Source organism: Siphateles boraxobius, unplaced genomic scaffold (genome assembly GCF_051911475.1).
Source record: "Siphateles boraxobius isolate OS27281-9 unplaced genomic scaffold, OSU_SipBor_1 9, whole genome shotgun sequence".
Classification (NCBI taxonomy): Eukaryota; Metazoa; Chordata; class Actinopteri; order Cypriniformes; family Leuciscidae; genus Siphateles; species Siphateles boraxobius.
This window is the reverse complement of record NW_027509219.1, coordinates 2706326-2732600: the sequence shown is the minus strand read 5'-3', so window position 1 is coordinate 2732600 and position 26275 is coordinate 2706326. Positions and strand designations below refer to the sequence as shown.

The 26275-nt window shown below is 36.3% G+C and overlaps 3 protein-coding genes across 3 annotated transcripts in view; all 3 read left to right on the top strand.

The window, feature by feature from the left end:
- Positions 1 to 26275, top strand: part of rmi1 (RMI1, RecQ mediated genome instability 1, homolog (S. cerevisiae)) — a 362517-nt gene that overhangs the window by 181885 nt on the left and 154357 nt on the right. The window lies entirely within an intron of this gene.
- rasef (RAS and EF-hand domain containing) lies at positions 487 to 18932 on the top strand. The gene is made up of 17 exons (XM_077223795.1): positions 487 to 977; positions 3542 to 3688; positions 5038 to 5128; positions 6740 to 6835; positions 7057 to 7134; positions 7678 to 7793; positions 8571 to 8639; positions 9080 to 9161; positions 9732 to 9796; positions 10042 to 10321; positions 12720 to 12854; positions 12986 to 13133; positions 13219 to 13300; positions 14932 to 15046; positions 16014 to 16133; positions 16636 to 16712; positions 17785 to 18932. The coding sequence occupies exons 1-17, from the start codon at positions 655 to 657 to the stop codon at positions 17888 to 17890; spliced, it is 2130 nt and encodes a 709-aa protein (XP_077079910.1). The 5' UTR covers positions 487 to 654; the 3' UTR covers positions 17891 to 18932.
- The window catches only part of naa35 (N-alpha-acetyltransferase 35, NatC auxiliary subunit), a 287987-nt gene continuing 282948 nt past the window's right edge, over positions 21237 to 26275 (top strand). The window contains exon 1 of the mRNA XM_077223794.1: positions 21237 to 21245. The gene's annotated coding sequence lies outside the window, so the exon portion shown is untranslated. The remainder of the gene's footprint in view (positions 21246 to 26275) is intronic.

The window sequence follows — 26275 nt, the reverse complement described above, 5'->3', positions numbered from 1 at the left end:
CAATTAAAAAGACTAACATGATAATAGTAGACTATCATTAAAAATATAATGTTTGCTTATTGCCATAATAAAATAATAAAACTAAAAAACTGTAGGCTATTTCTATTTCTATGTCGAAAATTTTGGTAAGAGGCTTAGGCCTAATGTTAATCTAAAGTTAACGGTTTATGTAAACCTCGTTTTACTGATATGTCGTTCAAAAAGAGGGGGAAAAGACTTAAATCTTCAAGTTTTCATGATAGTTTTTGTTTCCAAAAAGGGATATAGCCTAGGCTACTATACAAAGGGGCTTACTATAACATTCCGTTGTTGTGGAATACATCGGGCAATTATTAGTGTGACATCCAGGAGTAAAATGCTAAACGTGAGTGTCTTGTACTGTAAACAATATCCTATCATCTGGTATTTGTTAAGTAACCCTGTTTTGTAAATTCCTCGTGACGAGCGGCGACAAACTAAACGCCTCAAAGTTGAGAGAGTTTGTTTACTCAGCGCAGTTTGTGTAAGGGGCGTTTACTCCACTCACAGAACTCATGAAATTGTCAATGTACAAGCAAGATACCACAAGGTCTACTCACTTTTACCACAAGGTCTATAGGCTGCTTTGAAAAGTCATTCATAATGTTTGTTAAATAACATCTCTCTAGAGCAGCCATGGGGTCTGACGCGCAAAAGGAGAGACTCCTCGAGCTCTTCCACGCCTGTGATGTGGATCACTCCGGACGTATTGAGAAATGGGAGTTTATGAAAATATGTTCCGAGCAGAAGGTCCGACCCACCGAGATAGATGACATTTTCTCCAGACTTGACACCGACAAAGACGGCACGATCAATCTGGAAGAATTTATGGACGGGTTTCAAGAGTCACACTTGTTGAAAGACGAGGAGATGAGCAGCGAACCCGCCGGGGAAAGTTCCTCTGCCGCCTTGGAGGATTTTAAATCCCGTCTGGGGGATCAGCTCAAATTCATCCCCAGGTAAAACACCTGACAGCCTGTGCCATAAAGCTGACAAATTACCTTTATCAACCAAAATACTAAAGAATGCGTTAAGAAAATTCGACAATATTCCTATTAAAAAAAAAGTCTATAATTTAAATGTATCCTTAAAGTTTTTATATGGAAATGATTTAATAGGACTACAACATAACACAAAACCAAGTTAACAAAGCCAAATGTTTTTCTTATGGTAATAGGACTTTCCATAATATTTCTGATTATTATCCCATAGGAATTTAACAAAAGAAGTTTAAAGAATACATTTAGGGTTTTAAAGCTCATTTATACCCCTCTATGATTGCCTTCAGCTGTTTTTTCTTCCTTCCTGTTAATGATATTAGTATAAAGGAATAAGACATTTCAGTGGGATTCCTCCCTGCAAGAAATTTTGCTTTTAAAAGACGTCTAATAGCCGTCCAAACACAACCCAGACGTCTAGGCTAAAACGAGGCAAAATTTGGGCTGTCAGTGAAAATTTAATAGATGTCTAAACCATAGCCCAAGAATAGACTAGTCATCGATTAGATAACAAAGAAAGAAATGAGTGAAGAAATGAAACCAAACACCCTGTAATCACTGTTGACTTTGCCACGATGGAATATCTCAAGTTATTTTGGAAAAAATTACTTGTAACCAAATTCAAGGTTATTTTGGCTAGAAGTGGATTACTCATAGCCGGACTATATTGGGTCTATATTTAACATAGACGGTGAAATGACGGCTATTGTTTGCTTGCTAAAGGATTTTGTAATTGGAGTCTTAAAATATTCTAATGGAAATTTTCTTAAAGGAAGTCCTTTAAGTTTTTTTCTAACATCACACAAAAACCTGGTAAAACCCACAAAACATATTTTATCACACAAGGCAAGGAACGTTTATTTATATAGCAATTTTCATACAAAGTGCAATTCAGAGTGAATTTTACAGAAAAAATATTTTTACAAATTGTTTACATTAGGCTACAATAAAAGTAAAAAGAAAAATTATTATTTAAAATGAAATAAGATTACATTAAAAGGAATATGAGGGACATTAAAGGAAAAGAAGATTAAAAAAATAAAAGAACTGTTCAGTGCGATTGGTACAGCGCAGAAACAGTGTGATGTGTTTGAACATATGTGTTTTAATCTGGACTTAAAGGAAGCTACTGACGGGATCTGACATCCTCTGGAAGCTGGTTTCTGCTGCGGGTGGTATAATAGCTAAACGCCATCTCACCATCTTTTTAATTTACCCTAGGTGTACCTGGCTTGATCCTTCCGATCTGAGAGCTCTGTTCGGTTTGTATTCTACCAGCTTCCAAATGTTCCAAAAGGGGGTTTTCGCTGCGATGACATAAGAAACTAAAAAACCTTAAAGAATATTTTTTTACTTAGTGTAATGACATTTTAATAACCCAAAGAACACTATAAAGAACTTTTTACCACTATAAAGAACTTTTTGTACAATGGAAAGGTTTCATGGATGTTAAAGGTTCTTCATGGAACCATCAATGCCAATAAGAAAAAAAAATAGATATATTTAAGAGTCTGGATGTTAAAGTTTCTTCATAGAACCATATATGCCAATAAAGAACCTTTATTTTTAAAAGTGTGTAATCGGCGATGCAGCTACACTGCTTTTGCCAAATACTGTTTGGTAGACTGCAACTAAACAAATTAAACATATCTTTATTATGGGCTGAAATATCAAAATGAAAGGGACATTTACAGTATATACACTATTACAGTAAATATATCTGACCTAGTTGGTTATCAGGCTGTGCAAACATCCAAACAGGTACACTGCCACCCATTTACCAGAATGTACAGGTCTCCATATGTATGTAGAAATATGAGAAATTATTCCCTTAAATGCGGCTCATAAAATGTTGGAAACATCCTTGTTTTATTCTAACTTTTTGAGGGAGATTTTATTTGTTTCATATTTGTGGTGAAAGCTGATGTTCTAAATCATGAAATATTTCCAAGTCTTTAATTGTACAACTTTAATTGTTGAAGTCATGAGAATTTGAGCTTTTGTTTGGTTGATGTTGGTTAATGTCAGATTGGTGGAGTTGAAGCCAGAGGCTTGACATGAGACACATCACCGTCATGCCCCGCTAATGTCGACAGAACATCGATTAGTTGTGGACTATCAATACCTCTCTTATTTCACTCATCAGCCATAGCATCTGACACCACAAGTGTTACTTTATAAAAGAGAACAGCAAAGTCATGAGGCTCAACAACATGCAGTTATGAACAACCTGGCACCAATTTATTAGACTCCATTGGGTTGAATATTGCCTGAAAAACACATGATTATCCTTAAGTTGAACCTTTAGCTTTCCCCTCAATAACTCAACAAGATGCATAGATGTTTTCCATAAATGCTTATTCAGAGATTTTTTCATTGTCACAATAGCTTGTCATATTTCGTTGGGTGATCCCCAACAAGGAGTTTTACATAAATTCTGTGAATAAATACTCCAGATGAATCTTTCTTTTCCAATCTACATTTATGTAAGTTTTAATGGCTTGATGTTGTTTTAATGTGTGTAGGATTGAGCCGGTATCAACTCTGTACCAGAACATCAGTTTGACGGAGCCCAGAATGGTCCCTCAGTATGAAAGAGTTCTCCTCAGTTTTATCAAAGAGATCCGAATACTGAACACTGAAATGGAACATCTGGCACTTGCTGTAAAGAGGTACACACTCTCGTGCACATAGGCTACATACTCTGGTCGCCAGTTTTCTTCACCTTTGTTTTTAATAGAAACTGGGTGCAATTGAGTTCTTCAGGAATTCTTTGCAGCATCTTTGCATGTTAATGGTTCTTAAGAGTTGCTTAATAGTTCCATGCAGATCAAGGGCCTCATTTACTAACAGCTTGCGCCAATACAAACCCTCTTTTGGCTGTCAGTGTTTACTAAAGACATGCAGTGATAAATTTGTGCTGAAAAGGCATGGAAAGTTATTTTTGTGGCTGACCTTATTGCATATGCATTTGTAGGACTTTCCCTTTCAGATGCTAAATGTATGGGAGGAGAGTATTTAAATGAATCATGCAAGGTGATTTTCTAAGGATTGCTCTGGTCGAGTTACTGGTATTTGCGTCATTATTTAACTCCCAAAAAAAGCATATCTTAAACCAGACACTAATTTGCGCTGTTCTTGGTAGATTGAGTTGGTCATTATGCAAATGATCGTATATCACCACGTATATATGGTGGTATTTTTACCAGCTGACAACTCACAAAAAGCTTAGAAAATGTGTACACATCAGTTTGTAGATGGACATACTCTTGTTAATGCTAATGTAGAGGAATTACAGGTGCAACATCTCATGATGAACGTCAAACTGAGTAGCGTATCACTGAGAAACGTCCTGCTCAAGTCGTTCTTGCGAGGTTAGGGTTCAATAACTAGTTCTTCCAATGTTTCATCATTGGACTTGCGCTCGGACTGATATGGTAAATCGTGATAATGTAAACGGTAGACCAATCACAACAGACTGGGCCATCTGACCAATCAGAGCAGAGTACTCTGGCAGAAAGAGGGATTTAGACCGATTGATTCATCCGTTAAGTTATTTGAGAATCATGGAAAAATGTGGTGATAGGCAATGTATATTATGAGAAAAAAAAACTGTTTTTTGACCTTTGATGCATGTAAACCTCTAAAATAAAATTAAGAGCCTTCAATATGGCATGATAATAGGGGCACTTTAAAAAAAGAAAATTCGGTATATACTTTATTTTAAAGTGTCCTTGTTACACATTAGATGTAGTTACTATTCTGTCATCATTTGCTGACCCTAATGTCATTCCAAAACTGTCTTTCTTCTGTAGAACAATTTTTTTTTTGTCCATACAATGGAGGTCTGTGATAACCAAACCTTTTTGTTACCAACATTTTTTGTGTTCCACAGAAGAAAGAAAGTTTGGTTGAACTATTTCATTATTATATTGTATATTATTACATATAATAATATACAATATATTGTATATTATTACATATGTGATGGCTAATGTTTGATTTGTGGGTGTTTGTTCAGAGCTCAGGATCAGTCGGCTATACAGTTGAGTGAGATGGAGGAAGAGATGGATCACCGCATCCACACTGCAGAGAGAAACACACGTCTACAGGTGAGGAGACACACATTAGGGCTGGCTGATCCAACCTCAGGCGCTTCATTTATAGACAGTTTAAAGGAGAAATTTGTAACCGTTACTGACACCAGTGGCCGTTAGAGAATCTGCAGCCAGTCTCATGCTTGTTCTCGGCACGCTCGCACTAGATAAGGCTTTTTTTAATTTATTTTTTACTTACGAGGAGTTCCCGTGGGTGTCTGGATTGGGCTGGAGGCTGGAAGCTTCTTTCCGTCCGCAGAGTCCATTTGAAACACTAACGTCACTGCTAGCGATTGCCGCTGCTTACTAATGGCTGCCGTACGGATGAGAATGCGCATGACGTCACATTTTGTGAATTTTCGCGCCAATTCGAACCCGACTCCTCCCGACACAATTGAGCCCACAGGCTGATAGAGGCAACCGTGGTGGACATTAAGGTGTCATTCTTTCTATTACATTATGGTTGGCTCATAAATGTACAAATGAAAACTCTATTTTAAAGATTTTTTTAAGTAAAAAGCTGCACATAGCCCCTTTAAGGGGTTCCCATCATTTTATGGATTTAGTTTTATTTCAATTAGTTTTATTTGATTTTTAATTTAATCAGTTACATTTTTGGCTTAATTATTTTTATGTTCAAGAGCAACTGTGATTGTAGAGAAGTTAAAGGATCAGGAAAGAAGAAGGTGGGAACAGGCAAACGTTTCAAACACTCTTTAATAAATAAGCGAACACCAAACGAAAGTAAAGAGGCAGCAGCGCACGGACGACTGCCGCACACACACAAGCAAAACACCATGTAAAATCCAGGCCTGGTCCTCTCTCGTCCTTCACTGTCGTCGCTCCTCCTTTTATCCTCCCGAAGCTCCTCCGTTAGTGCCGCCGGCCTTTTCTCTTTTGCTCTTTTTCCTTTTCCTTTTTAAATGTTGATTTGTAATGGTCGCTTATCTTAAAGGAACTGATTAGGTTGATATGTTACCAATCATTTGAATGTTTTTTGCAAGCAACCCTTATCTATAGTCCAGAAATATTCTGCATTTTCTTTTCCATCGTCACTGTAATCAATTACAATTTTAGTGTTGGTATTTGTATTATTTCTATGGATGCAGTGCTCTGTTAACTGTTAGGCACAACTCAAAAGGAATTTGCACAGGTGTTTGTTGTGATCTGGGTTCCAGCCAAATCATGTGAGTGTCTTGGATTACTTTCAAGGCTTAATTTATCCACAACGTCACATTTTAGTGCAGACAATCTTCGACAGCCCTGTGTTTGTTCTTGTTCCTTATCTTAGAGCCGTGTTCCGCGACTTCTCACGTTATGTAATGTAAAATGAACTGACTGTTTGTTCAACTGCACCTGTTCAAGTTCCTGTAAAAAGAGACAAGCATTTGTACCTATGAATGCATTCTGCAGCCTTTTGTTCCCTTAATTGTCTTGATCTATTGTTTTACTTTATGGAGCTTTTTAGGTCTTTAGTTTTTTTTCAATCCAACACATTTTACTCGATATATATATATATATATATATATATATATATATATATATATATATATATATTTTCCTTATAATGTTATAACATTGTATTATTTTTAACCCCAGCACATGGTTTCTGTCATTTTCCCCCAGGAGTCTAAAAAAGCAGAGGCGACTCTGGGCAGCATGAAACACCAGTATGAGTCTCAGATATGTGAACTTCAGCAGAAGATACAGACTCTGCAGATGGTGACTGACTCCTACTAACAACAGCCTTATGTAGTTTTTGCTGTATAAAAGTTGGCTTTAAAAAAGTTGGGGTTTAATAGACAATTAATATTGAGTTATATTAAAGATTTATCTGTACTGACACGAGTTTTGCAGCATTAACACTGTTATTTTCCTGTTAATTACTGTGATGCTGCTTTGAAACAATCTGTAGACAAGATTTATTTTTAAAAAATGTTTAGATCGAAAACCAGAACAGGAGTACCAGCCTCAAAGAGGAAACCTCAGCACTGAAACGACAGAACAATGAGCTAATGCTGGTATGGCTCCTATTTATCGAAGCTTGTTTCCACCACAGAATAAAACATAAAAAAGGTAATTGTGACTTTTTGTCTCACAATTCTGACTTCTTTTCTTGCATATTTCAGTTTATATCTCGCAATTCAGACTTTATTTCTCACAATTGCGAGTTTATATCTCGCAATTCTGTATTGCATGATATAAATGATCAATTGTGAGTCATAAAGTCATAATTGCGTGATATAAACTCATAATTGCGAATTATAAAGTCAGAATTGCGTGATATAAAGTCACAATTGCAAGTTAAAAAAGTCACTCTTTTTTCCCTCAGAATTAGACTTTATTCCTCGCAATTGCGAGTTTATATCTCGTATTTTTTATCTTTTATATTTCACAATTCTGAATTGTGAGATGTAAACTTGCAATTGTGAGATAAAAAGTCGCAAATATCTTTTAAATAGTTTTATTCCGTGGTAAAAAAAGGATTTCCTACTAATTCGAATCTTAACAAAAATTATGTATGATATTATATAATGTGTTTTTGTCTTGTTTCTCTTTTTCAGCAAAACCAGAAGTTGAAACAGGAGCTTTTGGAGTCTCACACTAACGTTGCGTTCTTGCAGAGTGAGCTGGACTCTCTGAAGAGTGATCTCACAGACCAAAGCATCAACTTTGAACGGTACTGAGTATCTCTCTCTCTCTCTCTCTCTGTGTGTGTGTGTGTGTGTGTGTGTGTGTGTGTGTGTGTGTGTGTGTGTGTGTGTGTGTGTGTGTGTGTGTGTGTGTGTGTGTGTGTGTGTGTGTGTGTGTGGTGGCGGCATCTCAGCATTCACAGTTGACTTAGTTATTGATGAATATGTAATCAACCCTCTGGATTCTGATCTTCAGACCAAGAATTTTTAAGAACCCCATCAAATATGTATTCTGAAGAAACCCAGACTATCTCTTCTGATTCGAACTCTCCCTACTGGATACGTCAGTGTCAATAATGAAAGAACATAGTCATTCCCCCACATGAGCAGCTGTAAACTGGTTTTGTGACTGTTTGCAGTGCTGAAATCGTCAGAGCAGGATATCCTGGTGTCACTCATTACACTGCACAGGAATGTCTAAACCTTGTCGCCTAGTAACGACAAAACAGAGCGCAGTTTACTTGTGTGTGAGTGTCTCAGCGTTAGTATAAGGATTACTACAGTGTAAAAACGTTGTCAGGTAACCCAAATATTGAATGACTGAATCAACCTGACAACATTAGGTTAAAGCAATGAACAGCCTGACCTGAATGGTAAAAAAAGCTTCTTAAGATAATAGTTGCAATTTGTTTTACAGTATAAAATTAAGAAGTGGTGTTTGCTAAGGCAGCCATTGCCATTTATTTTGTTTGTGCTTACTGTGTACATATGAATTTGAATACACCTCAAACAATAAGTATTGACGTTTGTTGATTTGTGTGCAGAGATGAGGCTCTTATGAAGTGCTTTTCTGAGGAGAGAGATAACCTGGAGAGACAAATCGAGGTGCTTCAGTGAGTTGAACACACACAGCACTACATGAAACTGCTCTCAATGACACTCCAGCACAGCTAGAAACATGTCAGGCTAACAGCAGAAGCTGTTAAACAGTTAAAGCTGTTTCTAAGCCACTTTTGGGATTCACTTGCAGGTTCTTTGTGAAAATAGAAAACAAGCCCAAACACTGTAAATTCAAAGCGAAGATGCATTTCTGCTAGTAAAAAAGTAAAAAATGAGTCAAATGAATGTAATATTTACGTGCCTTTAATCTTTTATTTATTTAATTTTGATCCCAAACATCTTTAAAGTCTGCATGAAACGGAAGAAACAAGAAAAAATGTGGGGCGGGACTTGATTTTAGTAAAGTTGAGAAGTTAGTTCTTGGTCGAGTATATTTTCTTTAGTTTTGGTTTGTTGCTTTATTGTTTTTGTTGTTATTGTTTTCCATATCCAGGGCCGCAAACAGAAAGCTCCATGACAGTAATGACAGTTTGCGTACGGCCTTGGAGAACGGTCAGAGTAAGAGTAAGACTCAGGTAAGAAAGTCGGTCCCACTTTATATTAATGTACTAACATTGAAATTAATAATTTGATACAATGTACTTATTGTGTACATACATGTTTTTACATTGTACTTATATTTTGAAAATACCTGCATGTAATTACAGTTGTAATTAATGTATGTAATTACATTTGTAATTACACTATTGACCCTTCCCTTAAACCTTAACCTACCCATACCACCACACCTGACCCTAACCATATCCCCTCATAAGTTATAACCCTAACCCGTATCACACCTCAATATCAGCTAAAGTGTTTTACAATACAACATGAACACGATAAGTACATTGTACTTATTTCTCGATACAAGTACATAGTACTTAAAGCCACTAAATATAAAGTGGGATCAGAAAGTCTCCTAAACCCCTTGTGTCCATAGCCTTTCTTTAATGTAAATGATGTTGTAAAATGGATTAAGGTATTTGACAGCAATGCTTGCTGAACAGTGTGGGTTTTTTAAGAGGCATGGATTAGGGTTCAAGTTAACTGTATTTACATTTCTGCTTATCTGCTTGGACAGAACGATTTTTTTTCTCTTACAGCGTGTTAGTGGACTCTCACCTGGAGTTTACGTGAGCACGAGAAAGAATTCCTCTCAGTTTGATAGGTAAGATATTTGCATAGGTATTTGCAGATAACATTAGAGTTTTTTGCTACTTGCTGTAATATGTAGAACCCTATTGCAGTGTATTGATATTGATCACACATTCTCAACCCTAAACCTTAGTATTAAACCACTGCATTAATTCAGCACAAACATATGTTTTGTGCACAAACTTTGTTTTGTGCATTTAGGAAATGCAAATATAGATTCTTATAACTGTGATGTTGTCACAATGAAAACTCGCTTAGATGCTGTAACACATGTGCGGACGAGGACTATGATCCTCATTTTCGGCTGATGGAGGGTCCGAGCTGTGAGTCTCTGGCCCTGGCTCTGTGCGACCCCATGCGCAGACGCAGCTTTGAGGAAGACAGCCTCCCCGACAGCTGTGTGGACAGCGGCATGTCTACCCTGCGCTCAAATATGGGCTACGATTATGAGCATGGGAGATCTTCCTTGAACCTTCTCCTGAACTTCCAAGCAGAGGACAACATCACCACTGTGTCTGGAGACACATCAGATACAGAGGTATAATGTCAGTAAATGTGCCCAACCAACCATTTAAACACTATGTTCTCCATCTGTCTTTAAAAAGATATTACGGAAATAATATACTTTAAAAGAATATACTTAAGTATTAACTGAGTGTAATGGTTTCAGATACTTAAATGCAAATAAATATATATATATATATATATATATATATATATATAACTTCTAATAAATGCAATTAGCTGTACATTGCTTTTTGCTTAAATACTTCTTTTTATGTATTTTTTTTATATTTTACTTCTGTTGTCTCTGACATAGTTAAAGTGTACTGCTAAATGTACTGACAATCATTTATGGTAAACTAAAATATACTTTGATGTCTATTGACATTGTATGTCATATATTTATTTATAATTACATATCTGTAATGATGAAGTTGCGATTTAGCGCTTTTAAAAGACAGTAAAATAGATAAGTAGGCTGAACCGAAACATTTTAAGAGGTGTAATTTCTTGACCATCACAAGTGTTATTGTATAATACAGTATGCCATTGAATCATTCTCAGACTTAATGCTGACAGCAGTGGAACCACTTGGTAGAGATTTGTCAGGAGACTTATTTCTTTCCACAAAAGACGACAATGGTACAAGAGGATTAATAAAGCAATGTTTTAAGTGTGGAAATATAGCAAAAGTAAAAAAAAAAACTCAAAAAGAATGGACTTGTGACGGAATCCCTGAAACAATTAGGCCTTCACTTTAACGGGTTTGTTCACCCAAAAAAAATAAAATTCTGTCATCATTTATGTCGTTCCAAATCTGTAAGACTTTCGTTCATCTTCAGAACACAAATGAAGATCTTTTTAATGAAATCTGAGAGATTTCCATCCCCCCATTTACAGCTACGCAACTACCACTTTTTTGACGCTTCAAAAAATTCATGAAGGGATTGTAAAACTAATCCATATGAATTGAGTGGACCTACTCCACAATTTCTGCTTTTAAAATGCAGTTAAATGTAAAACTTTCAATTTAAGTATTTAAGTTAAGAAAAAGTCATGAATATGTACTCTCTTTAAGTACACTTAAAGGGGTGGTTCAGGATTTTGGACATCGGACCTCATTTCCAAGTTAGCCTGGGTGTTATTTATCAGTGGAGACAGTTTTCAAAAATTTTCATCCAGTGCTTCCAGGTGCATAGTTCGCCGGTGCTAGGCTAGCGCGAGTCAACGGTATCTGCTAGCCTGCTATTAAAAACAGTGTTACCCACTCCACAGTACACCAAAAGCAAATTAATCATAACGCCAGACTATCGATGTAAATGTCTGTTCAGAGAATAATATTAGAAATCAAACTACCATCACATCAAACTACCATCGCATTGCAATAGTTATACTTTGTTCCCTGTATTTATTAGCACAGTCTACAGCAGCGGCGGAGTGATATTAAGTTACCTAGGCAACTGAGAGAGTCGGTCCACATGACAATCACGCAAGTGTATTTCCCTGCCGCTGACACTCCTCACTACAGAAGCAGAGTATATCACCATGTGCCAATTCCTTCATTTACAATCGAATGTTTCAATATCGTTGTTCAAGGCTACTACTAGCTAGCTAGACGTCCCGACTGTAGTGCACATCTGTTCTGTGTTTTCTTTTCGGCGCAGTACTACTAACTGGAGCAAAGTAAAATTCCGCCGCTGCTGAGAAACTAGTTCCTATAAATGTAATGCGATCATTGAGATGCAAGAGATGTTTGATTTCTAACATTATTCTGTGTTTTGATCAGGAGATTCAGTATTCTTTCAGAAGATACCTCCCCTACCGTATAACATTGAAAACAAGGAAAGCCAGAAAATTACATCAGTGGCATGTTAATAAAGACTTTAAAAAAAAAACAAGGGCAGAATGTCGTAGTAAAGGAGAATAATAGTATTTTAAGACCACTCAAAAAGCTAGAGACTTTCGACACGTTCCAGGTCTTATTGTGACTGATTCACTTGTGCATATTCATACAAAACCACAGTCCAATCAACTCAGAAATTATCCCTGACAAGCAATATTTGCTTGTTTATTTGCAAAATCTGCTTAGGAAGCTGTTGTTATAAAAAATGATGTTCTTAAACTGATGAAACAAATAGAAACAGTCCCACACGCTGTTGTGGCTAAAAATCTTCATTTTTCAACTGTCAGATTCATTCTTCAGTTAATTGTCCTGTACGATACTGATTATATGATCACATTTTTACGTTATACAATTTTTTTTTAAACATTGACTCAATAATAAAAAAAAATTGAGAATAAAAAAGCATACTAAGCATGCTAAGTATGACCAACGTGAATAAAACAGATACATCTCCCTGTGTGTTCTTACGTAACTTGATGTCATTTCTGGATCAGTCAGATTCCTTTTTTAAAATATGCTGTTCGCTCAGGTTGTGGAAGTGCAAGAAGAGGCTGCGTTTGGGTCGGACAGCGAATCCGTTCTGAGCTGGACTCTGTCAAAGCCTGCTCAGAAAGAGGAAGTTACTGCTTCTGGGAAGAAATGCCTCTCTGCCATCTTCACCGAGGTACTGGATTCACCTGCCAGAAGTATCATAAAGGCTTAAATTTGACCAACGGCATTCTAAATCCTGAACTCAAACTAATCCCAGTCCTGAGACTCAAAGTCTGAAGCCCAAATGTGTGTGCATGTGTGCAGAGAGAGCAGGATGATTTGGCAGTGACTCAGCCTCCATCCGAGAAGGCTTACAGGATTGTGCTGGCAGGAGACGCCGCTGTGGGAAAGTCTAGTTTCCTCCTCCGCCTCTGTAAGAACGAGTTCAAAGGCAACACTAGTGCCACACTGGGTAAGACTGTCTAACGCTTAACCGCACTTGAATTTAATCTTTAACTGTCACAAATATTGTGAAACGATGTGTCTTTTTCCTGCAGGGGTTGATTTCCAGATGAAAACTTTGGTGGTGGACGGTGTTCCAACAGTGCTGCAGTTATGGGACACAGCTGGACAGGAAAGGTAAGATCCCAGTGCCCAAAATCAAGTTGAAACCCAAAACATATTTATACCTCTTGGTATAAACTCTAAAGGTTGTGACACACCAAACCGACATCATAGAACTAGCGGTGACACAAGCCGACTGTGTTGCCATTTCCGTGTCTGGTTCAAAAAATTGCGCTTGAACACACTGCAAAGACTACAGCCAACTAGAATGCACATTCTTCGCCTGTGTGAGAGGAAATAACTATCTATACCAGCAGGTGGCAGTAGTAATTTGTGACCAGGGCTTGACATTAACACCCGCCAACCCGCCAAATGCTAGTGTATGTCAGCAGTGGGGTGTAACACAGTCACTCCTACTAGCCACTTTGCCGTGTTGAATATTATATAATATATACACTTTTAAAAAGGCATCTGAAATAATAAACTAAGTGCAATGTAGTGTTGTCAGAACTGAAGTATGGATTTTTCGATACATATCAATACTGAAAATTCTGAAACCTAAGAATACATGATATCAGCTGCACTTTCTATCTCTCTCTCTCATCCTCACTCACTCCATTCATTTGCTCCGGAATATACAGGGCTTGAATTTCTGCATGGCATTGTGCATAATTTTACTAACTTCTGCAGATTTTGTGCTCACAGCCAAAGTGTGCGGCTGTGCGCAAAAAAGAAAAAAGCGGATGTGTAAGAAGGTAATGGATCCGTGCATCAGGTCTTAAAGTGACAGCACCCTAATACTCCTACCAAATTATGAGATAATATTAAAAATATCTGTATGGCAGGTTTTGCCCATGGTATCGATGTCAAAATTGTGACTAGTAACGTTGGAAAACCACTAGCCACACTGGCTGGTGAGCAAAAAAAGTCAATGTCAAGGCCTGTTCATGATTAAAAATGGGAAACCAAAACAAGGACTGCACATATACAAACCGTAAACAAGGCAGTGTTGCTTACCATTTTAAATATGAATGATGTTTTCTGCTGGTCTTCGGTTTCTTCATTCCGGACGACCATGTTGTTCTGAAGATATTTGTGTATTGGAATGCTCAGGTAAGATGATGAATAGACTCTGTGTGCACTCTTTGACTTTGACTATTCTTTTTTTTCGTCCACTGGTTATTCTTTTTGCGCACATCTAAGCTGAACTGCCAATCAGAGTGATCTTTCTCACCGACTGCCCAAAGGCAATTCACTATATCCTCAATCGGCTTGTTGCAAGGGTGTGGAACACATCACAAAAACCGACAGTTGACTTGGTGTGTCACGGCTTTAAACTCTAAACTCTGTAATCAACCTGTTCTTCTAGACCCAGGATTCTTCTTACATGAATGACCTCCTGAGATTTCCAGTTTTTCAATAAATACAATTATTAATATATGTAATGATATGCATACCCTAGCATATGTAACGGACGGGGGCCAGTAAGAGCTGTGTATGTAAACCTCACTCCCCAGGCCTCAAGAGGCATGCTAGCGATTTATGCTAGAGGCTGTGGCCTTTAGTGTCCTTGTTAGCGCACCCGCCTCCCACGCCTGAGACCCCGGTTCGTATCTCCCTCTGAGTAGGTCGAGTAGGACCAGTTACACATGCATGTAAAAACTGAAGTATAATTTGGGTTGATTACTCTGGTGTCCCTTTTACAGGTTTCGGAGCATTGCTAAGTCTTACTTCAGGAGAGCCGATGGGGTCCTTCTACTGTATGACGTCACTTGCGAGAAGAGCTTTCTGAATGTGCGCGAATGGGTCGACATCATTGAGGTATTTCCTCAACGCTGTCGTGTTTAGCATATTTTTCTACTACAGTAATTGTAATCGTATAATGTTAGTTAAGGTTTCATACAAAACCAAAAAGTCATAATTTAGTTGACTTGTTCATTTTCCAAACTCTCTGGGAATTAAATGCGCTCTTTGTACTTGGTGCTACTGTAACCTTAAAGGGATAGTTCACCCAAAAAATTAATTCTCTCCGTTCCAAACTCATAAGACTTTTGTTTATCTTCAGAACACAAAGCTATTTTAAATGAAAAATTAGAAATTTCTGTGAAATTTAAAGTCAAAACCCAAAGCTCTGACATTTCTAAACGTTTATAAAGAGATCGTAAAATAAATTCTTATGAATCAAGCAGTCTTTAATCCAAGTCTTCTGAAGAGACTCAATCACTTTATTTGATGAACATTTAATTTAGGCTTTTATTCACATATTAACATTGATCAGCGAACATAAACAGAAGCTCAACTTGCTTGATGCGTGAAAACAAACATCATTGGTTCTTGCCGAAGCACAAAATGCTGCGTAACACACAAGAATGAACCTCAGTGGTTCTTGTGCATCAAGCAAGCATGCTGTTCTGAATATGAACAAAAGTCTTATGGTTTTAGAATAACATGATGGTGAGAAAATGATTTTCATTTTTGGGCGAACTGTCCCTTTAAGACTGTTGCTCATCGGGACAGGCCTAGATGCTGAATGCAAAGTGCATGTGATTTGTGAATGAAGTTTTTTGTTGCTTTGTTTCCATAAATGATCTTGGTGAAGTGAATAGGAATCTTGTGAACATGTTTAAATAGATTTTTCTTCATCTTTTGATTCTAGAGTTGAATGTAGCCTGAAGTTTTCGATGATTTGACATTTTAAATAAACACCTACAGTTAAAAGATACTGAAATGTGGGATTTTGCTGGGTTAGATTGAATAAGATACTGATTGATGTTCATTTCTGATGCAGGATGTGTCCCAGGATGACATTCCCATCATGCTTGTTGGGAATAAGACAGACCTGAGAAAGGAAGCTCTTCTGGATGGAGTCACCTGTATTCCCACCAGCTACGGAGAGAAACTGGCCATGGTTCGTACCCGGACATTATTCACTATGATTTACAATTGCTTTCTGGTTTTTACAGGGATTGTTCAACCAAAAATGAAAATTATAAATACTGTTTGACTTTGATTCTCCCCTGAAACACAAAAGAAAATCACACTACTGGCTGCTCTTTTCCATACAGTACATAACTTAAAGGGATAGTTCACCCTAAAATTAAGAATGAAGTTATCATTTACTCACCCTGGTGTTGTTCTAATTCCGTACACCCTTCTTTCTTTAATGGACCATACAAGGAGAATTTTTAAAAAATGTCCCTCTCAAACTCGTCCATTTAATGGCAGTGAATGGCGACCACCATCAAAAAGACGCAAAAGTATCACAGGATTATCCAATGTGACGTATCATATTAGAACAAGTGTTCTGGGGGTAAACAATAGGGTTTGTGGAGAAACCACCCCCCAAGAAATATTATGTTTAATTTAATGAAAATCTACTGTGTGTAACTGTGGCTGCTCTCTCTGTTCAGACATACAGTGCCTTATTCTGCGAGACGAGTGCAAGGGATGGATCCAACATCATTGAGGCTGTTCTTCATTTAGCCAGGTAAGCCCAGTCCAAGATTCAAAATGAAATCACATTCTGTAAATACAATACTTCTGCCTGGTATACATTTTAAAGTCAACATCTGACACCCAAAAATGATACCAAAATAGACCAAATAGACTAAAGGTGAAAAGTGCATATTACAAAAACTTATCCAAATCCCATTTCTAACTGAATTCAAAAGACCAAGTAGGAAAAAAAAAAAACAACAGAAATACATATTTCCCCCCAAAGACAGTTCCTTTTTTAAAACCATGATTATTTGTTTTTTGTATTTTTGTGACAGTTATTTAATTTCATTTATTTTGAAAAAAATAAATGTGTGAAGCAGTGATTCAATTCATATAAGACAATACAAGAAAAACATTAACATAATATTTTGGAGACATTTTCTTGATAGGTTTTGTGAGATTCACGATAAAGCGCTTTCAGAGGAACTGACTGCATACAGTAATATTAACACAAAACACAAGAGGGCAGCAGATTGAGGTTTATTGAGTTTAATAATCTGAGCATAATGTGTTGATAAATTCTTGTGAAGTGAATAAAAACACATTATTCTGACAGTCAGGTCTTCTTGTGTAATGCTTTGCAGCAAATTTTAACCATTCAGTATTCGAAAATGAGAACCTAGGGCTGCCCGATTATGGCAACAATCATAAACATGATTGTTTTGCTCATTCTTGAGTTCATGATTATTAAACACAGTTACTCATAGACTTTGCAAGCATCATGCATTTACTGAACAGTGGATTTCACTGAACTTTAAATATATTTAAAATTAAAACAAATAAAAAATATGCTATAATGTATATATATATATATATATATATATATATATATATATATATATATATATATACTATTATTATTATTATTATATGTTTTTTGTTGTATGTTTTTTTTAATGCCCTTACTTTGCGTTCATAATCATTTCAAGCCAAAATCATATTTGATTAATCACCCAGCTCTACTGTTACCAAATTCACTTCTCAGCATTATACTTGCATAGTAGCCTAATATTACATTTAAAACTCAAGACTTAAAATGTTTTCTCTTTCCTGCACTTTAGAGAGGTGACCAAGCATTCTGATGACTTCAAGAAGCCCGTATCAGTGGCCAAACTGTCTGGAAGCCCTAACAAAAAGATGCCAAGCCCAAACTGCTGCATGGGCTGATGCGCCTGCACGTCACATGACCCGGCGACAGCCCGTGTGCAGGTACGACGCGAGGCTTCGACATAGAGCTCATCAAATATTTAATCATTCAACTATTTATTCAAGTCACATTACATGGGAGATGCCGGTTTGCGATTGGCCAAGTTGTTTTTACTGTGCTAAATGTGTTCAAGTATTGTCCTCAGGACTGTCTCATAGCTGTGTGTCATGGGTTGCCTTTAACAGCCCTGCATTTCACAGCTTTAATATTACAGACGATTATTAGTAGCTTATGAAGTGAACATACACTCAGTCAGGAATTTAGTACGCTGCACTTTGCCTTTATTTATTTCATGAAAACTTCCTTAAGCTAAGAGAGAAGGAATATATCATAATAGTTCTGTAAGTGTGTGTGTGTGTGTGTGTGTGTGTGTGTGTGTGTGTGTGTGTGTGTGTGTGTGTGAGTGTGTGTGTGTGTGTGTGTGTCTGTGTGTGTGTGTGTGTGTGTGTGTGTGTGTGTGTGTGTGTGTGTGTGTATGTGGTAGCATGTGAAAGTTGAAATAATGTGAAAAGTTCTGTTTGAGTTTTAAGAAGTGTTTGAAAATGACAGAAGTCTTTTAAAAGAACTGGAAGTTGATGCCTGATCCAAAGCCTTCATTTTTGGCTTGTAGCTTTAAATTACAAAAAAAAAATACATGTAAAAGTGTTTTTTTTTCTTCCTTTATTTGCTCAGTGTTGATCCCATTTTAAAACAGATTGACAAGCTTTTATCTTTATACTATCATTGCTTTATGAATTTCTCAAGAGCACAGCTCATATATGTAACATTATATTGTGTAATAAACAGTGCTAACTTAAAAAAAAAAACATTTTTATTGCAGGAAAACATTTATTATATGTTAAATGTATTCGCAATTATATGAATGAAATGCTAATGTCTTATCTGTAATTCTTATTTCATGCTTATTTCACTGTATTTAATTTGCATTTGTAATTGAGTGAATGTTGGTTTAAATTTGAAATCTTAATAAGCAAAAATAAAGACCGCAATGTTTTCACTCCAGTTTTATTGTGGCAGTACTAACATATAAAACAATTCAATTTTTTTTGAACATATAAACAATCAAAAAACACTTTACAAATTTAATAAGGCGATTCCCAGTGAATCTGGGAACTGATGTCTTTTTTTATATACTCCCAGAGTTGTATTTTTGGAATTAAGTGACAGACTGTTTTAAACTGAAACATTTATAATAATGCTGCTAAACATGCAAACAAAACATATTTCACATACTCTATGAAACCACCAAACACTGAAAAGATTTCAAACCTCTAAAGAAAAAAGTTGAACACGCATTTTCCAGATGGTCTGGTCATTTGCATATTTTCTTGTTTTGATGTATAATTATCATGTTTTGTTTTTTTAAAGGGCAATGGGATGTTTTTAAGCTTAGCCATGTTATGTAAGAATCATCTGTGGGGTTTTTTTGTTTTGTTTTTTTGCCACAAAAGCACTGATCAAGATCTAGATCTTGAACAAGAATTGGTGAATGTTTCCTTTTTTTTATCAGTGTAAAGAAATAACCAGGCCAGTCAATACTGTCTCAATACTCAAAACTCAATACTGTCATCCAAAGAGGTAAATTTCACTTTTTTCAGATCATATTTCATCCTGAAAACATATGAAAAAAAGAAAAACAATATATATATATATATATATATATATATATATATATATATATACAAAGAAAAACAAAATATATATATATATATATATATATTACATAGTTTATTTAAAGGACCATTAAGACCATTGTGACATTATGCTCATAATTAAGGACATTTCCCTTCCAAATCCTCATTACGGTAATGCACCCGGATGATTTAATTTGAGTTTGTTTGTAATTCTCATTATTCTCAATGATGATTCTCATTACTGTAATGAGAGCAATGAAAGACAATATTTTTGTTGTTTGATCACAAACACTGCCAAGATAGAAATACTAAACAATCTCATTTTTCTTTTCACAATGTTTAATACATGTCATTTTCTTAATATATATATATATATATATATATATATATATATATATATATATAATCTTTTGAATTTGGGGTAAATTATGAACCTGATATTGGTGTTCATGACAGGCTTTGTAAAAATGATCCAAAAACATTACATTTAACAAACGCAATTATACAATTAATTAATAAATAAAGCTGAATATTTTAAAACATGGAAATTGCGATATTTTGCCTTTTGAATTTCCATTCCTATCAATGTTCAGTGTTGTGGACAGTATTATCCACTGGCAAATAAAATCACTTCCATCAAACATGACGAAACGAAGGGTTCCCTTGAAATCTCGGTGTCCCATCATGCAACAGAATAGCAAGGCTACAAAAACAATAAACAGCAAATTCCAGTGCATGACATTTCTGAATGCTGTATGAAATAGGTTTACCCTCTGGCCAATTAAAATGAGTTTGGACATCTATATTTTGCCACACTACAATATACGATAGGAGATGTTCAGGATAATAGGCAAATTCAGTCAACCTGCTATTGCCTGCCTTAAAACTAATGAAGTTGGTGATCAATGGCTTTGTCTAGCAGTTTGACTGAATGTGTCCACTGGTTCTCTGGTTTCATTGGTCATGATAACTCACATTAAAGCACAAAGCATGACTATCTATTATGTACATATTCCACATACTGTATGTGATGTTTTTTTTTTATTACAATGAGAACTACAACTTTCACAGCAGCATCAGAACAAAGCATTAATGTTGTATTTATATTATGGTCTGCTTCATGAACCCATCAATTAATATGACTCAACCCTGAGCTGAAAGTCCAGAGAAACCTGAACACAGGTAGAAAAAAAGCCTTCATGTCTTTTCATAGTCCTATACAAATAAGACTTAGATGAGCTAGTTGATACACAAGGTCAGACGCTTGAAATGAGAATGATATATTCTTTTCACAGTATTTACAGAGGTATACATGCAGAGGGAGAAAGAGTCAGTGTTGAAATGTACATTGTGGACACTACGGGTGAAAAGTTTGGACACACCTTTTCTTTTCAATTATTCTAAAATGTGGATAATAATAATCATTACCACTATGAAATAACAAATGGAATTATGTACTGACCAAATAAAATTGACATTATTTCTTAACCCAAATTTAAATTTGTGCTTCCTTGTCCATTTCCTTTACTATCCACTCCAACTCCAACTTACAAAAATGTTTTTAATTAATATTTTACAGCACATTAATCCATAAGCCATTAGATAAAAAAATGCAAATGTTTAACGGGGCTATATGTAAGAATTTTCATGTATTAATCACTTTTTAATTGCCTTTTTAAAAGTGTGAACAGCTTGTAACGAAACTTAAAAAAACGAGACCTTCCCCGGATTCGTAGATTATCTCTGAAAGCCTAAGAGACTGATTTTTATGTGAAGGACTCGGGACATTTTTGCGGGGGAAGTCAAAAGGATGTGACTTTTAAGCGCACTCCCCTCTCTTATGTTCTATGAAAATGAATGCTTATACAATGTTCAGGATAATGACAAAAGAGCAATTCTGTACTGTAACGCAAAGAAAAGGATTAATCAAATGATAGTCTCATATAGCCAGAACTATATAGTCTCTAGTCTCAAATATAGTTTACCCCTTATTACATCTGCGGCGCATTACGGCTCCGATAGGCCACCAGAGCTGATCGCGGCCACTCTAGTCAATGCTTTGAGGCTTTCGCACCAGAGAAACCTTTTCATAATTCCCAGAACTAATGGCAAAAGTACCCGTTTTTCTGGCGTTTTCGCACTGCGGGAACTAGGAATGATTTTAGTTCTAGGAGCGCCTTTTGGAGGAACTAATTTAGCTCTTACTTCAGAGTCGGGTCTAAACCTGCACTATAGGAACTACCAGTAACGTTAGTGTACGCTGATTGGCCGAACGCACGCGAAACACCAGCACCGGCCATTTTGAAAAAAGCTGTGTAAACACACACAGATTATAGCCTATATATTTACTCCAGAAACTAACTCTACGGACATGGAAAACAGTGATAGATGGACCTCTCAACCTTTACGCCAAGGAGAAAATCCAGCGCAACTTTGAGGGGACCAAGCAAAACACAATTATGTATTTCTGTTCAGCTAGCAACACTGGACATCAAACACACTGCATACACTAATACCTTTTCATATACTGTCTACTTTACAGGTATAACAATTTAGACAGATTGTAAACTAATCAATGCGGAGAATGCGAGCGCTGTGAGCTTAGGCTATGGCGCTCTCAGCGCCGTCAAAATAAAAGTCACAACAACAAGCGCGGCTTAAGTAACTTCAGAGTTCCTACTGGCGGTGCGAATGCAACCAGGAAAATGTTTCTAGGGGAACCATTAGTTCTCCTCCTGCTCACAGGCACTGTGTTTGAAATATAGATACAAGATAATTGAGGATGTATTTTAAAGACTAAAACACAGCTACAAATCTTTTTTCCTTATCGTTCATAACTGGACTTCTACCAGAAAGACTCGGGAGATAAATTGAAAAGCTGTATACATTTATTGTCAGCTCAGCAAGCATAAATTTAAGAGTTCTTTGGCTTAGGCCCCGTCCTTAGCGAGCAAAGCGAGGTTAGCCGAATCTGCATGTCCCGCCTGAGATGAAGGCGGGGGCGCAGCCGACCCCCTGGAGGTAAGGAAGGTACCATCTTGGTGGTGGTTGGGGAGGATGGAGGTGAATGGCAGCGTCAGCATCTGCGAACTCAGACAGGTGTAAGTAACAATCTTTTATACTGTGACTGTTAACACCTGATTGGATACGAATGAGGTAATACGTGACGCGCTGATTGAGTCTTCCTGACAGAACTTAAGCTAAAGCTTTCATTTTTAAGTGTATTAACTTTGTCTGTAGGCTACAGCAGAAAAAAGTAGGACATAGCAATAAAAACCATTTAACCGGAAAAAACAGCCATTTAGCCAAATAAGCCATGATAGAACCCCCGAAAATCAAGAAAAAACACGACAAAATCAAGAAAAACAACATCGGACAGGCAAATCTCGTGTTCTTGCGAATCTAGTCGCTTCATTTCTGATTTTCTCCTGGTGTGAGTTGGCACCATGTGGAGGACGGAACAAAACCTTGTCGGAGTCGTAATGCGCTGCAGACATGTGCAGTGTAAATAAGGGGTTATAATTAAACTATCATAAAAGTGTCATTTTAATACTTCATGATGGTATTAATACCACAACATTATGCCAGTGAATTGCAGTGCTGGTACAAACATATCCACATCGCTAAGATAAGATGCTTTCGTAACTGCTGCTTTCTCACCGCTGTCATTTTTGTTGTGTGTTTATTTTGTTATTGAGAATAAAGCGTGCAGCATATGTTTACATATTCATCTAAACATCGCTCTCAGCAGTGTGGACGGCGTATGGATGTTCACTAACAGTGTATCGCTGCAAAGGTATTTCCAACTGCTTTTTACTTCTAATAAAATAAATCGTATATCGGGGTTCTTGAATCACATTCAGTCTCTTGTACATTACGTGTGAATGAGTACGAGCAATAAGCTGCTGGCTGCAGTTCACTGAATGGCCACCGGTGTCGCTAATAACAAGGGTTTCTGAATTTTACATATAGCCCCTTTAAAATTAATAAAATATTAGGTCCCAATTTATATTAGGTGTCTTTAAGTACTGTGCACGTATGTAAGAACTATTTGTACTTATTGTGTTCATGTTGTTTTAAAAACACTTTTGCTGCTATTGAGGGTAAAAGTGTAATTATAGATGTAATTACAGAAGTAATCATGTGCAGGTATTTATAACTGTAAGCACAATGTAAAAACAGGAAGTGCCTTGGATCAAATGATTTGTTTAAATATTAGTGCATAGTGGCCAAAGACACTTAATATAAAGTGGGTCCAAATATTTTTATTTTAATATTAATAGGAATTAATATTTATGAAATATCAGAATAAATTAATGTTAATAAATTATATTAATTCATATTAAGATCAACTAATGATATTAATATTATGACAAATTCTGTCAACTGTGTGTCCAATATTTGACTTGTAGTGTATACAGTATGTCATTTTTAAAAAGAAATATTAATTTACATTGATGAATAATGACTAAATCACAACCTTATGCATTATGTAGGTGTTGCGTTATTCTGACATTGATTTGATGATGCACATATTATAATGGTAATATATTGATTAAATATGAGCCTGTAGGAATATCAACCACACAATGAGACACAAATAACATACAATAGCAATCAAATATTTTCTCTGCGATAGCGTGTCCATATAAATGCCTGTCTGCTAATATGCATATTTGTTTTCTTTACTTTTCTTTTTTATCAGAAAATAAACCGCTTTTTAAAGATCCTTCAGTATTTGAAGTATTTCAGTATACGTTCCTGAGAAAGCCACCTGCTGTTGGACAATAAATATCAGCGATCAGCGTTTTTTTATATAGAACTCAATATAGTTGACAGAAATGTGTCATTAGCCCTTTTGCTATCACCTCAGCAACAGATGTGACATCACATCAGATTTGCATCACAAGTAGCCGTGTTAATTTGATTAGTTGATGTGGACAAAGCCCTGTGTCACAGGAAGACCAACGTCAGTCTGATCCAGGACCGCTGAAGGAAACACAAACGTAATCATGCTACGTATTATCATCTACTTAAAGGGACCGTTCACCCAAAAATAAAAATTCTCTCATCAATTTATCACCCTCATGCTATCTCCAATGTATATGACATTCTGTCCTCAGATAAACACACTAATTTTTTAGGAAAATAATCCATCTCTGTGAACCCATATGATGCAAGTGACCTCAATGAATGAATCGATGTCTTCTCTAGCCAAGTGATAGGTTTAAGAAAAAGACTAATATTTTAAACTCTATTAACTATCAATCATTGCTTCTGGTCTACTTTCATACGAGCGATCATGAGAGGGACGTTGACACACTTACAGTCATGGTTGGAATTATTGGCACCCTTGGTAAATATGAACAAAGATCTTCTTCGTTAATCCTTTTGATCTGTAGTTGAAAAAAGTTCACAAAAATATAACCTTTCATTGAAGTAAAATAATTAAAAATGGTAGGGGATCTATGGAATGGTCAGTGACCCATTTTTGTGTTGATTTTGATGTTTGTTTTGGACCGTTGTCCTGATGGAAGATCTAAACACGGCCCATTATAAGATTTCTAGCAGAGGCCGTCAGGTTTTGATTTTTTATCTGTTGGTATTTGCTAGAATCCATAATACCATGTATCTTAACAAGAAGTCCAGGACCTCCAACAAAAAAATAGGCCCACAACATTAAAGATCCAGTGTTATATTTAACTGTACACATTGGGATACTTTTTGTCCTTGATTGCATTAAACCCATCTCATGTGTTTGCTGCCAAAAAGCTGTTTTTATTTCCATCTGACCATAGAACCAGGTTCCGTGTCTAACAACTGAATATGCTGGAGTTTGTTTTAGATGAGAACAGAAGATTTTTCTTGAAACCCTCCCAAACAACATGTAGTGATGCGGGGGCTGTTGGATAATATTTTAGACCTGCAATTCTCCATCTGTGATTGAGTCTTTGGCCACTCAGACTTTCGTCCTCACTGTGCATTAAGACAAAATAGACGCACGTCCTCTTCCTGGCAGATTCGTAACATCTTTATTAATTGCCTTGATTTTCTTAAAGCCACTTTTTTTGTGAAGCTCAACAATCTTTTGCTGCACATCAGAACTATATTCTTTGGATTTACTCATAGCGATGGATGATTAAGGGAATTTGGCCTTTGTGTTTCCTCATATTTATACAGCACTCCATTAAGTGATTTCCCCCCCACTTTCAATTGTTTTACTTCAATGAAAGGTTAGATTTTTTGTGCAAATATTTTGATAAAAAAGATCAAAAGGATAAACAAGGCAGATTTATGATGCACAGTTGACAGTTGACTAGAAGCAGTAATTTATATTTTAAAAAGATAAAAATATTAGTATTTTCCTTACACACACCTATCGTTTCACCTCAGAAAACATTTATTAATCCGTAAAAACTTTTCGATGGACCAGTTTTTAGACATTCTACTAGCTTATAAGTAACTTTGCAACTACATATCAACTAACACTCATTAGAGTATTAGAGACTGTCTGCTACTTTATTTTGATGCTCCACAACAGACATTCTACTGACTATAAGTAACTTTGCAACTACATGTCAACTTATTCTAACCCAAACCTAACAGTGTACTCTAATGAAAGTTATTTGACATGTAGTTGCAAAGTTACTTATAGTTAGTCGAATGTCTGAAGTGAACCATGGCTATAAAGTGTAACAGATTCATCAACTG

Bases quoted from the DNA above. Each gene is read 5' to 3' on its own strand.
- rasef (XM_077223795.1), top strand. From the start codon at position 655: ATGGGGTCTGACGCGCAAAAGGAGAGACTCCTCGAGCTCTTCCACGCC. The intron at 5,129-6,739 runs GTGAGGAGACAC...ATTTTCCCCCAG, and splicing joins AGAGAAACACACGTCTACAG to GAGTCTAAAAAAGCAGAGGC. The intron at 13,134-13,218 runs GTAAGACTGTCT...TTTTTCCTGCAG, and splicing joins CAACACTAGTGCCACACTGG to GGGTTGATTTCCAGATGAAA.